This window comes from Panthera pardus, unplaced genomic scaffold (genome assembly GCF_024362965.1).
Source record: "Panthera pardus isolate Hobbes unplaced genomic scaffold, ASM2436296v1 HiC_scaffold_17, whole genome shotgun sequence".
In the NCBI taxonomy this organism is placed as follows: domain Eukaryota; kingdom Metazoa; phylum Chordata; class Mammalia; order Carnivora; family Felidae; genus Panthera; species Panthera pardus.
The window spans coordinates 83455311-83472662 of record NW_026526732.1 but is presented as its reverse complement, the minus strand read 5'-3'; the positions used below and the strand labels follow the sequence as shown (position 1 = coordinate 83472662).

Below are 17352 nucleotides of genomic sequence, written 5' to 3'. Positions count from 1 at the left end.
AACTTTTTTTTTTTTGGTAGAATATTTGAGTTCTACCATCAGCAAATTTCAATCACCAACTATATCAACTATAGTCACCACGTTTCATATTATTTCCTCCGACTTTATAGTCAAAAGTTTGTACCATTTTATCAGTCTTTCCCTATTTCCTCCACCCCCAACCCCTGGCAAACATTTTTTACTCTCAATATGAGTTTGACTTTTTTTTTTTTTTTTTTTTTTTTTTTTTTAAGATTCCACATATAAGGGACACCAAGTTGTATTTGTCTTTCTTTGTCTGGTTTATTTTATCTAGCATAATGCCCTCAAGGTCTATCTGTGTTGTTGCAAATGACAGGATTTCCTTCTTTCTTTTGGCAGAATAATATTCCACTGTATACATATACCACAAATTTGTTACCCATTCATCCACTAATGGACATCTAGGTTGTTTCTATGTCTTGGCTACCGTAAAAGAGGAAAGATTTATACAATCTGAAGAGAAACCAGAGTATATCTTGGCTATTGTAAATAATAGCTTCAGTGAACATGGGAGTACAGATATCTCTTCAATGTCCTGTTTTAATTTCCTTTGGCTATATACCCAGAAGTGGGATTGCTGAATCATATGGTTGTTCTATTTTTAATTTTCTGAGGACCTCCATACTGTTTTCAATAGGGGCTGAACCAGTTCTCATTCCTACCAACAATGCACAAGGGTTCCCTCTTCTTCATATCCCACCAACTGTTATTATCTCTTATCTTTTTGATTACAGCCATTCTAACAGGTATGAAGTGATATCTCCTTGTGGTTTTCATCTGCATTTCCCTGATGATTAATGTATTCACCCACTTATAATTGGCTTCCCATCAAGAACCAGGCATTAATAGGAGCTGGGAATATGGTGTAAACAAGACAAAGTCCTTATCCTGGTGGAGGTCACACTCCAAGGATACATACCCTGAGGAAAGAGAGTAGGGTTTTCTCAAAGGAGGTGACTGAGGGCTGGGGACCTGCTCAGTAAAGACCTTCTCTAAAGCAGGGACATTTGAAACTAAAGAATCAAAGGATCCATCCATGCAAAGAGCAGAGGCAGCAGGAGCAAAGGCTCTGAGTGGTGATGAGCATGGGAGATTCTAGGCACGAAAAGAAGTCCATTGTGATCAAAGCATGGAGAGTGAAAGAAGAGAATTACAAGATCCATTTGAATGATCCATTAACTAACATTTCAAGTATCCTTTTCTGGAACATGTGCTCCAGAGATAGCTCTGATAAGCTACCAGGGCCTCAATGTGTACTAGAGGGTCCTCTGTTCAGCATAAGAAAAGTGAAGAATCATTGTTTAATTGATGAATGAATGGTTGAAGATGTATCAGGCATCCATCCTTGTAGAAATGAGATATAAGAACCTGATGAACCCAGCAGCCTGGTGTCCTCAGTAGTGCTGCTCTAGACCCAAGCCTCTACTTGGTTCCTCAAACTTAGGAGAAGATTCCATCACCTGATATAACCAGAAATGGAGTTGATCCTGCAGCTAGAATATTGCTGCATCTGCCTTTTCATGCACCAACCTTTCAGGCAGGGATCTTGTCAGCATGTCCACAGGTCAGGGGGCTGAGACTTTACCAAGTCTCCAAGTACTGCTTACTAGTAACTGTATGTGTGGCAAAAGTCAGTTGGAGACCTGCTTTCATTATGACCTATCATTTGTCATGAGATACCAATATCTTCCAATAAGATCTGACAATTGGAAAAAAGCAAGGTGACTTGGCCCAATTTGCCACACCATGGTAAAGAGCTGGATTTTATTCTGAAACACCTGATTTATATGACTAACATGTAGAGAATGTACTTGAGGGCAGGGAGAGCAAGAGTGGAAGATGTCTCAAAGGGCTATTGTGGTAGCCTCGATACACAATGGGATGGTGGCTTAGATAAGAGCTTGCCTTGGACTAGGGCAGTGGCAATGGTTCTGGAAAAATGGACAAATTCCAGATATAATTTGGAAGCAGAATGAATACAACTCACTGGTGGTTACTTTTGGAAGGTTGAGAGAAAGACAAGATTTAGGGTGATTGCATTTTAGTTTGAGTGATTAGATACAAGTACTGTTAACTGAGATAAGCATAACTAGGTTTTCAGAAAGTAACCAAGAGTTCCATTTTAGATACCTTAAGTTTGAGAAGCCTATTAAACATCCAAATGGGCTGGTCAAGTTTGGACTTTCATTCAGTTATTACTCAATGAACCAAATAAAAATTTTTGTTTAAAGAAGACTAGAAATTTTCTTTTCTATGAATGACATACAATCAAATGGAGACCTTCCCTTTCTCAAAAATTTTAGCATGTCTTAACTGAACTGTATACTCCAATTTAATTTACTCACATGGAAAGTATTATTGTGATTATGGGTCCATAGGCCAAGTCCTAAGTCCACCATAAGTAGGGATCTCCTAAGACAGTCATAACTTCTTAGAGTGCTGCATCCCAGAGACAGAGTATCTAGGCTACCATCTAGGATGCATCCTTTAAGCATCCTGTTGCCACTGAGCACCGTGACCTGAGCAAGTGGCTCCTAAAATCAAATCTTCTCACAACTGCTTCTTATTCAAATTGATCAAGAAAAGGAGAGACAAAGAGGACATCTTTCCTGCACATTCTGAGAAAGATCTAGTCTAGCATATGGCAAGTGGGAAGTTTCTCAACATGTGGGTGGTTACTGGTCTTGCCAATTCCATGTGCTTTTATCTCAGGAGACATTTTTTGCTGCAGAGGAGGTTGTGCTCCAGAACTGTGAGAAGTGGGTGCACTGGTGAACTGGAGTGGGCAGGCAAGGACAAGTCATAGGATATGCTAACAGCACTACACTTGCGTTCCTTAGTTGGGGGCAGGGGAGGGGTGGAGACCTTTCTTCCAGGATCCTTCCCTGGAGGTTTGGTAATGGTGTATTAAGTCTGGGCAGTAGTTCTGCACATAATTATGCCTCTTTCCTTTAGTGAAATATAATCCCAAATTTCTCAAGTGTTACAGATTCCAGAAGTCAGACAAATCTGTAAGCATTAGAGAGCCAAGTAAATCAGAAAATATTGGAGGAAGGGATGGTAGGTGTAAGTAAGTGGGAAACATAAGATCACTTCTGTGATCAGAATATAGGATTTAGTGACATTGTAACAAATGACAAAGACTAGGTAGACCAAAGCATTCCTCCCTTCCAACAGCACACTGGATACAGAATAGCCATAGTCCATTTCTAGTTCCCTTCACTTTTCAGATCAGATACATATACTTCCCTAAGCATTTAAGAATAAAATAATTCTTCATAAACTTCTCTAGGAAATTGAGAGGTAGGCAGAAAATATAAAGCAAATTCTTAAGGCACAGTGTTTCTGAAGTCAAGAGCAATGAGTTGAGATTAAATAAAGTTGACCTCTGGTGTGTTTGCAGTTGAAGCTCACATTCAGCCCCTGAATAATTTGAATAGTTTCTTGGCTAAGAGTTCACATCCAAGAGCTGAATATATTATGCACTGAGCATAAAAGACCCAACCTTTGATTAATCTTTTCTGTTCAAACTTTTCACCACCACAAAGTACTTTCCAAACACAAGCATTCTTGGAAAAAGAGTGCATACTCAGTCAAGGAGCCAGAAAGGAGCAATCTCCAAACACTGAAAACACCACCTTCCCAAGTTCCAACTCCCTCTCTGGAGTCCAGGATTTGTAATGCTAATCTGAGTACCTTCTTCCATCCTGGAAAAAAGGGAAAAATATCAAAGTGATGGAGCTGAATATTCACTGTGGTGCTAAGAGACAGCACATTTTTCCAGCACTTTCCTTTCTTAACTCTTTCTTGGTATATAAATTTGTGCAAAAATAGCATTTGCCTGGTATTTAACGTGATGAAAAATGGCTGCCAATTTAGGGCAGCATTCCCAAGGTTTTTCACTCTGGAAGAATAATCTTACTTATTACTTTCCAATACCTGATTTTGTCCATGATGCCGTAATAAACCATCAGCTTAGTGAAAAACCCAACCCAACTAGTTTGGAATCTGGGGACCAAAAACTCCCAATCATTTGTTAGAAATTCTCACTTTGAATTCAGTTGCTTTTGCAACCTAGATTCAATCACTTTCTCTGAAAGTTACATATCTCAGTAATAACTCAATTAGTTCAAAAAGGATCTACAAGAGACTCTGGTTTTGTGTTTCTAATATACAGAACGCCTATCAGAGTTGATCAATTGCCTGACATTACAATTACCAGTAACAGAGTACTGATAGATCAGAAAAAATTTTTTTAATATGTCACTATAAAGCACTAGTTATTAACTGTATTTTTGCCACTTTGGTAGATTCTGAAGCTGTAACTACTGACTAAAAATTTGCCTGTTAAAGTGCCTTTCTAGCTGGCCTAACTATTTGTTATTTCCTAATGATCTTCATTGTGTGTTTCTTAAAACTTCCCATCTGCTCCAGTTCCTGAGGGCTCTCTGATTAATACTAAAAATAGGCATACATTTTTATTTGCATACGTATACTGTGTCCCTCACTATCAACTTTTTTATCCAGAAGTTATAAAGTAAATCTGTGTTAGACCTTCTAAATAAATGAATTTGTATCTACTTCGTTTCATAACCCGCAATAACTTCTGTGCAAAATACATGCATTTAAATCCTTCAATTTGGTACACTAGTACACTTCAGATTCTTTTTTCTTTTTTTCTCATTCAAAGTAGTTTGCTTTATGCAGCTGTTGGGAAAAGAAAATAATTATCCCCAAGACTATTCTATAAGTCAGTCCAAACTGAGTTTAAACTTTTATTCTTTTCAAGATATAAAATGTGTTCTTTCACTTCTTTTTAATTTACTGATTTTTTTGAATATGCATAGTTGTAGAAATACAGCAGTAAATTTATGAAGTTAGCAAAGTTACTACAGCAGTTTTTCTTCCATAAGATGCCTATATTACTAGATGTTTCACTTCTCATAAAATTGTATATGGCTAAAAATCATAATACTATTATTTTTGTAGAAAGAAAGTCATCCTTTTCCAGATGTGTATTTCATAGTTACATTCTACTCCTCAAGTATAATTTATTTTATATGTAAGATTTATCTGTCCTTTGGAAACTTAAAACATAAATGCTAAATCTTCCCTCACCATAAACCACACTGTTATATTTTTGGTTCTCCTAAAATGGTAGAAACCAAATGAGGCCAGAGAGAAATGACCCTGATTAAAATAAGGTCAGCTGTCTCACATATTTATGGAAGATTACCTGTCCTATACATAAAAATGACTATAATAAGCATTACTAAGAGTCCCAACTTTTTCCAACTGATTTGGAATGCCATCTTTAACATATATTAAATTTCTATACTTACTATAATCTATTATAATAATTCTCTATTATAGAGAATTTTTATCGGCTCCATTGACCTACCTATTAATGTACTAATACAATACTGTTTTACTCACTATAATTTTTAAATGAGTTTTTGTTTTTAGTAGGAAACTTTTCTACTACTTTTCATTTTCAAAGTTTGACTATTCTTGCTTATGGATTTTTTAAAATGTTTATTTATTTTTGAGAGAGAGAGAGAGGGAGAGAGCGCAAGTGCAAATAGGAGAGGGGCAGAGAGAGGGAGACAGAGGATCCAAAGCCAGCTCTGTGCTGACAGCAGCACGTCCGATGAGGGGCTTGAACTCACGAACAGGTTGCGAACCCTGAGATCATGAGCTGAGCTGAAGTCCAACGCTTAACTGACTGAGCCACCCAGGCGCCCCTTGCTTGTGTATATTTTATACAAACTTTAGAATCACTTCAGTTAGTTCCCATATCTTAAGAAAAATCCTAATGATATTTTTATTAGGACCACATTAAACTCGTGGATTAATATAAGAAGAGAGCTTTATGATGTTGAGTTCCCAGTCCTACAATGTGGTAAAACCTTTCCATTGGTCCCAGACTTTTTCATATCTCCATGTAGCATTTAAATTTTTTCACATTCTTTTTTTTTAAATTTTTAATGTTTATTTCTGAGACAGAGAGAGACAGAGCATGAGTGGGGAAGGACAGAGAGAGAGAGGGAGACACAGAATCTGAAGCAGGCTCCAGGCTTGGAGATGTCAGCACAGATCCTGACACAGGGCTCAAACCCACGAACAGTGAGATCATGACCTGAGCTGAAGTCAGACGCTCAACTGAGCCACCCAGGTGCCCCCAAATTTTTTCACATTCTTAAGTTTATTTCTAGATAGTTTATATTTAATGTAGTTTTGTTTTTTGTCATTTGGAAAGATGAAAACTATTGATTTTTGACTCTTGATTCTACGTAGTTTTATACCTTGCCAACTCACTTTATTGAATTCTCTAATTATTTGCAGCAGGTTTGTAGTTTTCCTGAATCTACCCACAATCTAAGTACAAAACAGCTACCTCCACCCAAACAATAGAAGAGTGTACTTTTCCAATACTTTGCATTGTTCTCAAAAATTTCTTAGTTTGATACATTGTAAATTGATTTCGTGAAATTCACCTATGTTTGTTCTTAGTGTTCAATACAAGGTGAGCAGAAGAAACGTTCACTTTTAGGTATTAGAAGTTATACCTGTGGTAAGAACTTTATATTTGTTATCTCATGAGCTTAACTCTGTGAGATATGTACTCTGCTATACACACTCTGTCAATAAAGAAACCAAGAATTAGAGGCATTAGAAAACCCGTCCAAGGTTACAGAACAGGAAGTAGCAGAGTCAGAATTTTGAGTCAGAGCTATTTGCCTCCAAATGAAATGCAGGAGACTGAGAAAACATCTGTCTCTAGGTTCCAGATTTTGAGCGGCTCTGGCACGCTATAGCTAGAGTAACCCAGGGAGGAGTTAACCATAGTTAAAGAGGTTAGACTTAGCTCAGATGATCCTCTGAAGGTCATAAACCATTTATAAACATATCATAAGCACTCTGGAACCCACCACAATGCCACATGATTTCTCCTTAGCATACATCTGGATTATTTTACTAATAAAGAGGGTGCTAATTGCAGGCCTCAAGCTTATACGTGCAAGAAACACAATTACCTTCATTTTTCCAGATCTCTTATAATTTTCAATATGGGTTCCCATTATACTTTATCTTAGTCCATTCTGGGTAAGCTCAGTTGAGTCTGGTTTCCCTTAATAAATTTAAAGATTCCTCATTCAAGTCAGGGTCTCCTGAGTTAATTCTAGGGCTTCAGGACCCCGTTTCTGGAGTTAAGATGAAGTCCCTTGACCATCAGGAAGGTGGGTAAGAGGTCATCTAGTCAGCCTTCTTCCACCTGGCATTCTCTGAGATGCATATTGTTGTCTCTTGTCACAGGTGTCAATCTGCTCAGATTGCTGATATAAACGAGTCACAGTTCTATCCTCATGGCCAGCCATGGCTTCAGCTATTCACATGGCCTTTCAGGGACATGGGAAAATCTACATTCCTTTTAGGGTTACATATCAGACACCAATTTTTACCCTATTTCTCCTGAATTATTTAGTAGAAGGGGAGCCACAAGTTTTGCCATGCTTTTTGCAATGAACTGAATTATGTCTCCCAGAATTCATATATTGAAGTCCTACCCCACAATGTGACTATATTTGGAGATGCAGCTTTTGAGAGGTAATAAAGGTTAATAAGTCATAAGGGTAAGGTTCTAATCCAAAAGGATTGGAGGCTTTTATAAGAAGAGACCTTATAAGAAGATCTCTCTCTTTCCATATACGTGCACAGAGGAAAGGCCATGTGAGCATGCAGAGGGAAGGTGGCCATCTATAAGCCGGGAAGTTAGGCCTTACGAGAACCCAACCGTGCTGGCACCCTGATCTCAAACTTCCAGCCTCCAGAACTGTGAGAAAATAGATGCATGTTGTTTAAGCCACGTAGTCTATTAGTTATGACAGGCAACCTAAGACACCCTTGGACTCAACCTAGTAACCTCTTTACTCTCAAATTCTCCACACCACATCTATCTGTGGTTTATATTACTCTCACCTTCCCTTCCTCCACCCTCTACTCCCCCAAAAAAGCTCAGAACAGAGCCTCTTCTTTTGCACTACCTCCTCCCACAAACAACATAGACTGTTCTTGCTTTCTCGCTTCCCCAAGCATCTTATCTAACAGAAAAGAAGAGGTGTGATAAAAACTGGATCCACTTGATTACATATTCTTTCTAAGGCTATGCCTAGATCTTTGCTTCTGAAATCCAAAGACAAGATATTGAGTTCTCTTCTCGCTTTCAGCAGTGGCAACTTTTCCTTGAGGCAGTGGTTGCTCTTGGCTGGCTGTTCAACTAAGGACAGGACACAGGATAATAGAAAATATTAGGTTAGAAAATCTAATTATTATCATACTCTAGTAAATTTTTATAATGGAGTATAGGCAGGTGAAAATGTCAAAGCTATAACAATATTATAATTGAATTACTTAGTCTTTGAGGTTGTAAGGGACAGGCTCACACAGACTACCTAAGATGATGGAGTTATTAGTGAGAATACCTCATAGTAAATTAAAGCAGAAAACTGTCTCCACAGCTGATCAGGCCTGGAGAGAACTGGAATATTATGCATCATTTTGTGTCATATACCTACAGTTCTAGTAACCCGGCAGCAATGAATATGATCTAATGCTTGTCATGCTCTCAAAAGCAGGAGTCCACTGCAACCCCAGTCCTGTGATGTGGGCTCTTCTTCACTCTTAGAATTTCTCTGTCTCTGCTGGGTTTTTCTTGGTTTCTGTGGTCTTTATGTCTTTCTGTTTCATATGCCCCGAGAAAGCGTCTCAGTGGGTTAGTCAGTCCCCATCAAACAGAGCTCACTATTTGGCAGTGTTCTCCTGCCAGGCTATTTCATAGGCCTCAGCCTCCCTGATGTCTAGGTTATCAAATGTTGCAAACTAGCTGCATTCCAGAATACATAGCCAACAGATGAATTTTGCTCACTGCACATTGTGTTATAAATTTGAGCCAACATTGAAAAACCAGAAGATTTTACTAAAATCAGATTTCTGTCTTTTCCCTAAAATTCAGAACTGGCAACAATGTGGCAACTGAATCACAACCTGAATCTGAGTCAGTCAGCCTGAGCTGAATTGAATGGACTTTCCCTGGTGTCACAGTTTGCTATCTCCAGCCCAGTGGTCCACCACTCATGCAGTGTGTGCTAAAGGATCTGCTTTTTTTTTTGATGACTGCCTAGCACTGCAGGTGTTTGCGATTGAGACCTTTGTGACCTCTGTCCAGGACAGTTGACCTCTGGTCAGAAAAGAAAGAATGACAGTTATGTGAAAGGAGTTGCCTCGATTTCTCTCAGAAGAGGCCTCTTCTGTGAATCAGGTGCTCAGAGTTTCAGGAACTGTCTGGCAATTTCCTGAAAACTTTCTGAAAGAGAGCAACCCAACGATCAGTTCAGATCTAGAGAGACTCTGACAACCTGATCACCTCCCATTACTGGGTTCTCATTCTTTACCTCTCATATTTAAATTCTAAATACTGTCCTCCATTCTTACTTCTCCTAGGATTTTTCCAGAATAAGGGATATCAAATACCAGGACTGAGGCATTCTTATGTGTTAAAAATCTTGAAACAGTAAAGTGTGATTCTTGTGTATTGTCTCTCAGGCTCTCCCTTTCAATGCATTTCCTTTTCAGTGGCCAGTTCTCTTTGATTATTACCCCACCCCTTTGTATAATGTTAGAGTCTTTCTTGGTTCAAGTTCTGTTCTTATTGTTGTAAAAGTCCAAATACATTGAATCTAATTAACTAAAACTCTCAGCTAGCCAGGTTAAGCCTTAAGATCTGGAAAATATCTTCACCATCCTTATCTACAGTAAAATGCAACAGGAATTAACATTCAGATTTGAATATAATGTAATAGGCTCTAAGGTTGTAAAGCCACCCACATAGCAGCACTACAAGATCCTGAGTCATCAAATATGATTTTGTACTATACTTAAAAATTTTACAGGAAATTAAAATGCATTTGAGACATATTTTCCATAACAGTAAAAGTAAGTTAATTTATATTATAACCTTTGATTAATCAGAAAATTTTGTTGATCAGAAAACCTGTTTTCCTAGGCATGTCTGTTAGTTATAATACTAAGACTCTGAAGAGTCTTAGATCAGAGGCTGCTAACTTAGTGACCTTGAGAATGAGGGTGCTATGAGGTTTGGGAGGATCATATCCACCTAAGACCCAGCATTTATGTATAGTGGGATCTGGTGAAATGAACTGCAGGGGCATTTTTAATGGGCCCAGTCATATTTAATCCAGGGAGCGCCTACTTCAGAATGAGTCGCATGCCCCTACTTCTACAGGGCTGAAAGTAGATATCTTAATACCCTGGGTCTATTAAGAGGATTAACTTCTAACTCCAAACTTCCAACCCTAGGAAACTGTCTGAGTCACCAATTTTGTGGTCCCTTTAAGATGCAACAACGCTTCCTTTATATCATCCTGACTTATCCCGTCCTCCAATACAAATACCCAGCTGTGAGCTAGGAGTAACACTACCTCACCTCGCCTCTTTCATTTCAGTCACATTTTCCAGTAGCAAGTGGGACTTGCATATTGCCAGGGTAAGAGGAACTAGAAGGAGGAGTTTGATCCTGGCACTCTTTCAGAAAATCAACTGTAAAACATATTCCTTCTGTGATGGAATCTCTAAATTCTAATGCCTCTCCTTTCTTAAAAACTGTTTATTCCCAGCAATTGTCTTGGCCGGTAGGATACTGATAGTTGGTGGCATATCTCGTGACCAAGTTAAGATCTGTTACTCAAATTCTGAATCTGCAACATTAGAATGGACAAAGTCACTGGCAAACTTTCCGAATCATCTTTTCTTCCTCCACGCATTGGGGAAATGGGGAAGTGAAGCATTCACTTTAATCGAAAGGTAAGAACTTGAAAGTAGAAAAGATTATTATTTTTTACTGTAAACTAAGTTCAAACATTAATTCTTCCAATTAAGTATTGGTAGTAACCTAAGGAATCTAAGAAGCTTAAGCTGTCTGCTTACCCATGTACCAAATAGGGACAGTAATTATGCATCACATAGTTTTGTAAGTATTAAGCAGGATGTATATGTGTCCAGCATATTGGGGAAGTTAATAAAAACTAACTCTGCTATTGAGTGGCCTCTAGCAAAGTGCTAAGCACAAAGAAGAGGGCTCAGTTATTTTTTGCTAATATATTCCATCTATTGATTACTTTCTGCTTGATAAGACTTGATCTTTTTTATACATCATTACCATCTTTTCTTACAAAGTGCTTTATTATGACTCGCCAAGCTACCAGTGAGTAAAATCAGTTTTATTACCATATTTTAGGGATAAGACATCTAAATCTAAAAAATCTTAATGGATATTATGCCAAGGAATCAAGTGTGAATCTTTTTCTATAAAGATGACAGATAATATTTCCCAGGATTCCAGGCCAACAGAAACTTTCCAAAAGCTTGCTCTGATTGGTCATTTCCCATCTTAAGCAAGTGTATTAGTGCAGCCTGGCCCACAAGTCACCAGGCAAAGCCCATTCCCCTTCACGTTGACAAAACGGGACTTGAAAGCTTCCCTTCCATTCAAGCCCCCACTCCTGCATTCTCTGCTTCATAAGTTAAGAGATTTCTCTTGAGATGCTGATTTGTACTAAAAAAAAAAAAAAAAATGAACTTGGAAGGCTTGCTGCAATATTATATGATGATGTAATTATTTATGTAGTCACAGCTGAGCCTATAGAATCCAAAAGTTTTAAAATCTACAATTACAGTTATAGATTTAGACAGCACTCCCCCACATCATTCACACACACACACACACACACACACACACACCTCAAATATTTAAGTTTCAGACCACTTTTTGATGTAACTGTGTTCTCTCTATTTTGACATTCCTGAAGCAGTTCTAGTGAAGCTTAAGATTAAAATCACAAGTCTTGCAGTTCAGACAGGGAGTAAAGTATAAACTCTGAAGGTGATCTCATGTGCTCAGAATTAAGCCTTTAAAGGTCAAGTTGACTTAAAATATGGACCAAACAATATAGCATTTAGAAAGGGAGTTTTCTTTACCCAATCTTAACTAATTCAATGAAGGATATTCTCCTCTTTATTATTAACAATGCTAGTTAAGCAATGCATTTTTTCATGCTATTTCATCCTTTTAATTTGGGAATATGACTATTTGTAAAAATAAATATGCAGTAAATGATGGTAATAAATTATGATCACAGTCTGCAGATTTAAAATGAAGGAAGCCCAGAACAAGATGTTGCCCATTTTACGTTCTTAATTTGTGGAATTTTTATATAAGATGAATTTAATAACTCCTGAAATGTTAAAAATAATTTCTGTTTCTATTATTTTTACACTTAAGGGTCTAGGTCACTGGCAATTACAAGGTCGTGGCTTGGGGGTGGGGGGGGGGGGTCTTTATTTAGCCTCCTGAAAACCATCATCAGCCTCCCATCATAACGACCCCAAACAGAATCCAACCAAAGTAGAGGCCTGTGTATGCTATTCAAACCCAACTCCAAACAAGTCCCCCGGCTGCTCCTTCCAACAGACGCTGTCTCAAAGTTTCTCCTATCTTGACAGTCTAGAAACCACTGGTCTGAATATCTCTGTTTATATCCTCCCAATAACCATCATTCTGCCTTGTAAGAGTTTATGTCATAGTTTGGCCATGAGAGCATGGAGGTGGGGAGCCCACACACATAGAGAGAACACAAAAAACAAGCCATTTTGCACAAGGGACTCATTTGCACAAAAGTGCTATACCACTATACACTGTGATCTGAGTTGAGCTGCATAATTTTTCTGGGACTCAATTTCTCCATCCATAGAATGCAGGACTCAAAAGGGCTGATCTCATAAGTCCTTTGCAGTGCTCAGAGCCTGGGATTCCTGGTCTCATCCAAAGTCTGAGTTTGGATTGCTTCTCAACACTTGCTACTGATCCCGTAGACCTGGCTCCTTTTTGCTATCTTTAACCATTCTCCCTCAGGAAATGAAAAACTCTAGCAGGATAATTACAGAGAACCAAGCCTGAATGCTACCCCAGGTAGGGGGCTAGATTGCGGGGGAAGCCCCTAGCTTCCTCCCATCTGCTCTCATCACTCCCACCCACCAAAGGAAAACCTGTCCGGGGCGGAGACCACCTGCAGAGTTGCACACTCAGTGGGAGAAGCTGGATGAGATTATAGGGGCAAACCACTTAGGCTTATCTCACTTTCTTCCTTCCTTTTTTCTTGCTCACGGTAGAAACAAAGGGAAATGATTCCGAAGTAAAGTTCTTGGCTCCCCCCCCCCCCCCCCCCCCCCGCCCCCGACAAAAGGGACTTTTCCGGAGCGGGGAAGGGAATGCAAAACAAAGAAGGAAACAAAGGAGTTGGGACGTTCTACAGGAGGACTCCCACTTGTGCTTAGCAATGCCGGTTCTTTATTAGCTGCCGCCCAGCTTCCCCTGCAGGTGCTGCGGCCGCTAGGAGCTCCCCAAACCCCGGCCGAGGTCAGAGGGACAGGGCGCCTCGCCCGCGGTCCCGGCACCTGGCGGGGAGGGGCTCCCAGGCGACTTGGCCAGGGGAAAGAAAGCCATGGGGTCAGCAAACTGCCAGCCCCCATCAGTAGATCTAATTATGACCGCTGACTTCAAAAAGAGGATTTAACCCAAAGCAGATTTAGCAGAGCAGTTTCCAAAGGGCAGCAGGAATCCCGGGCCTGACCTTTGAGAAAATCCTATAGGCTTCACTGCCCCGGGAACTCGGCAAGCCAGTCACGGTGGACTCCTCAGATCGCAAAGACATTCAGGGATGCCAACTTAAGTTATCAGGGTCCTAGTGGGGATGTTTAATTTAGCATAACGTGTGTCTGGAGGGGCGTGCATTGCTGGTCAGTCAGGGGATTGATCTGGGGAAAAAACACTGACAGTGGAAAATATAAAGCTCTAAAGTATAACCCGTTAAGTCAACAATAACTATTTCAAAACGTTAAGGAGGTTTGATATGTTAAGTGAGCATCAAAGGTCTGTTAGTGAAGTTTGAGGACATATCCCAGCAACGCTGATCAAAGTATTGAAAGCATCTTAAGGTATTTTTTTTTAATTTTTACTTTGATTTTTAAAACCTTCTACCCAGCACTTTGCTCAGGAGAAATGTTTGCTGTGGTTGTTTTAGTAAAATCAAACAACTCCAAAAGGGTACAGAGCATTGGAATTGTTCCTCTAGAGTTGATGAACAAGAAGTTTGTAAATAAACACATCTGGGATAGGCTTATTGTATAATAAATACAAAAGTACTTTGTGAACTATAAAGCTCTTCGCTGTGGGTTATTATTTGAATTACTCTCACAAAACACAAAAATTAGGAAGACAAAAAGAAAGAGAAAGACACAGCCCAGGTAAGTACAGTCTTTCCATCCACGCGCTTCATTTAAACCAACTCTGTAAGTGAAATGGTGCCACTTCAGGCAGTTAGCTTACGTGGGAAATTGTAGAAAAGACAGGTCTGGTTCTAAACCACATAATTTACAATGTGAGCAGAAAACAATTCATTTACACAGGTGTTCTTTAAAATTATTTGATTTCAGATCTTTTAAGAAGTCACTATCAAACAAATTGCTACTCCTTTACCTGACCACATTCCAACACAGAACATCTAACCAGATGGCTGTTGTAGAGATTCACAATTTACACTGCCCTTAGAACCCTGTTTGCAAGATCTGTGCTTGAGGTTGGGAAGTTCGCAGAGACTGAGGAGGTGGAGTTTATTCTCACTGTGTGGTTGTCCAAAACAAAGTCACATTAGACCATCTGTTTGTTCAAATACAAAGCTGATAAACCTTAGCTTCCAGGAGCAGAAGACAGGCTTAAGCCGTAAACTGAGAGTATTGGTATGCAACACTCCAGCCATTGTTCTCTTTACCATTTCTCCTTCCCCAAGGGATGTGCCAAGTCCAATAATAAGTAAAACTTACCAATAATTTTTAAAAATTTAACAAAAACTTGTTTCATGCTTTTATTTACTCTTCTTGTGACAGCTTTTTCTTATAAGCAAACTAATCTAGGAAAACCAGGTCTCTTTCTTGTAACTAAGTATATAATAAAGCTGGGATTAGTAAAGCTGTTCCCAAGTGGCTCTTAATTTGCAAGTCCTAAATACAGAAGCAGACACGCTCGGTAACTCCAAGCATCAGGCTTGGATGTCACTGGTTTCAAAGATTGTGGAATTCACAGACATACATTCAGCTGAGGAAAGAAAAAGAGAATAAACTAAAGAGAAGATGCTGAAAAAACTGGAGAGTATAGAAAAGTTAATTACAAAGCTTTTCAGTTTGGAGTCTCTACATCAAACGTGGTGATCCCTGGTCTGAGAAAACTACCTGCCAGGACAGATATCCATGCTCCACATGCAGAGTTTTTGTTTTGTTTTGTTTTGGTTTGGCTCCTTTTTTTACACCGTGTTTTAAGAGTTATGCAACCCTTAGAAAGCAGGTAGCTCTAGTTGTTAAGTACTTTATACACAACCAAATATTAAGACTTTCTATAGTGGTATTAAGAATGAACAGGATTCAATTTTAAATGGTTAAGCTTCATAATTTGTCTTCCTGACTAAGTGGGTTTCAACCTCAAAGGAAAAAAAAAGTAGATTATTTCCCATAGAAGGAAATCGGGAGAGAGCTTTTCAGATGTAGGTGGCTTCACTGATCAGATATAAGCTCCCCGGAGTTTGTTTCCAGCTTTATGCTTTTATGGCTCTCACCATGCTAGCAGGAATCTGGTGTCCCACTCTGTGCACCCCCAAACATATTCATATGAACAATTCCAGATAAAAATCTGACTCATTCAGGTCACCAACCACTCAGAAATTAGAGTTAGAATCCGGGCACCTGTCTGTGGTGTCACTGGATTGGCGTGTGACCCCAGGCAGGAGGGACAGAGATGAAAGGACTGGGCCATCTCAGTGTGGTGCTCATTACCTCTCCCGCTCCTGCTCCAGCAGGTTGGTGAAGTCGTCGCTCTTGTTCATGTAGTCAGTGTGTTTGTGCTTCTCGCTCTCTAACTCGTACACGGTGCGCCTGTGACACTTCTCTGCCAGCAGCAGCTGCTCTAGCATGCGCCGGTAGGTTTCTTTCTGTTTTTCCTCAAGTCTGTCCAGCTGAGTAAACAAACATGGGAAAGAGCTTAATATTTTATTTGATTTGCATATGACTCAAAATATTACATTAGTCTACTGATTTATTATCTGAAAGAGAGAACATTGAGTCTGGTGTTCTCTGCCATTTTCCCCATTCCCTCATTTTGTCTAGGCCAACTGGCTTTGTAAACTAGCCATAATAAGGCTGCAGTAACTTCTGGCCTTCTGGCCCTTTTTCTGTGGACAGATGTATGGTTCCTAAACTTGAAAGAGAACAAACTCTTTCACTATTTTAGTGAGATGACATAAAACCCTATACTTAGAAAGAGGATAACGGCCCTCCTGATCTCAGAAAAATTAAGAGCTCAGCATGTACATATACCAAACTTCTCCTGTGGGAAGTAATTACCATAATCACAATCTGTTTTTAAGACTTGCAGTTACTTGCATTTCTAGGAAATGTATAGGAAGGATCCACAGTCCGCTCTTTTCAAGTATGCTAAATAGAGGGAGGATTTCAGAACTTATAGAGAGCACATACCTCAGACTAAAGGAGATGTTATCAAATATTATTACAGGACTTTTTGTGCCTATTTCTCTGACCAGGCTATCTTTTTTTTTATTGTTTTTTAAGTTTGTTTATTTATTTTGAGAGAGAGAGAGAGAACACGTGCACATGCACGAGCAGGAGAGGGGTAGAGAGAGGGAGAGACAGAATCTCAAGCAGGCTCCCAGCTATCAGCACAGAGCCTGACCTATGGCTGGATCTTATGAACTCCCTGGGAGATCATGACCTGAGCCAAGATCCAGAGTCAGACACTTAACTGACTGAGCCACCCAGGCACCCCCAGGCTAAAAGATCTTTAAGGGGTGCCTTGATTATGTTTTTAGTCCCTAGTGTCAAGCACAGTGCCTAGAACAAAGTAAGTGTTCAGTAAATGTTTGTTAAGTTGGACCAAATTTTATAATATTGATAGTTCCCTATCCTGTTCTCCTATTCAAACTGCAGTTCAGGGTTTCTCAACTTTAGCACTACTGACAGTTTGGGCCAAATAATTCTTTATTTTGCGTGGTTGTTTTGTGCATTGGAGAATGTGTAGCAGCATCTTTGGTCTCTACCCCCCAGATGCCAGCAGAGCTGCCTCTAGTTGTGACAAACCTGTCCTCAGAAATCGCCAAATGTCTCTTGGAGGGCAAAACACTTCCACTGCCATTC

At 39.4% G+C, this 17352-nt stretch overlaps 1 protein-coding gene across 4 annotated transcripts in view; it reads right to left on the bottom strand.

Annotated features, from left to right (window-relative positions):
- FILIP1 (filamin A interacting protein 1) overlaps positions 1-17352 on the bottom strand; it is a 187983-nt gene that overhangs the window by 44607 nt on the left and 126024 nt on the right. For all 4 annotated transcript variants that reach the window (XM_019442680.2, XM_053904716.1, XM_019442682.2 and 1 more), the window contains exon 4: positions 15979-16157. In XM_019442680.2, coding sequence (XP_019298225.1) covers positions 15979-16157 — 179 coding nt within the window. The remainder of the gene's footprint in view (positions 1-15978; positions 16158-17352) is intronic.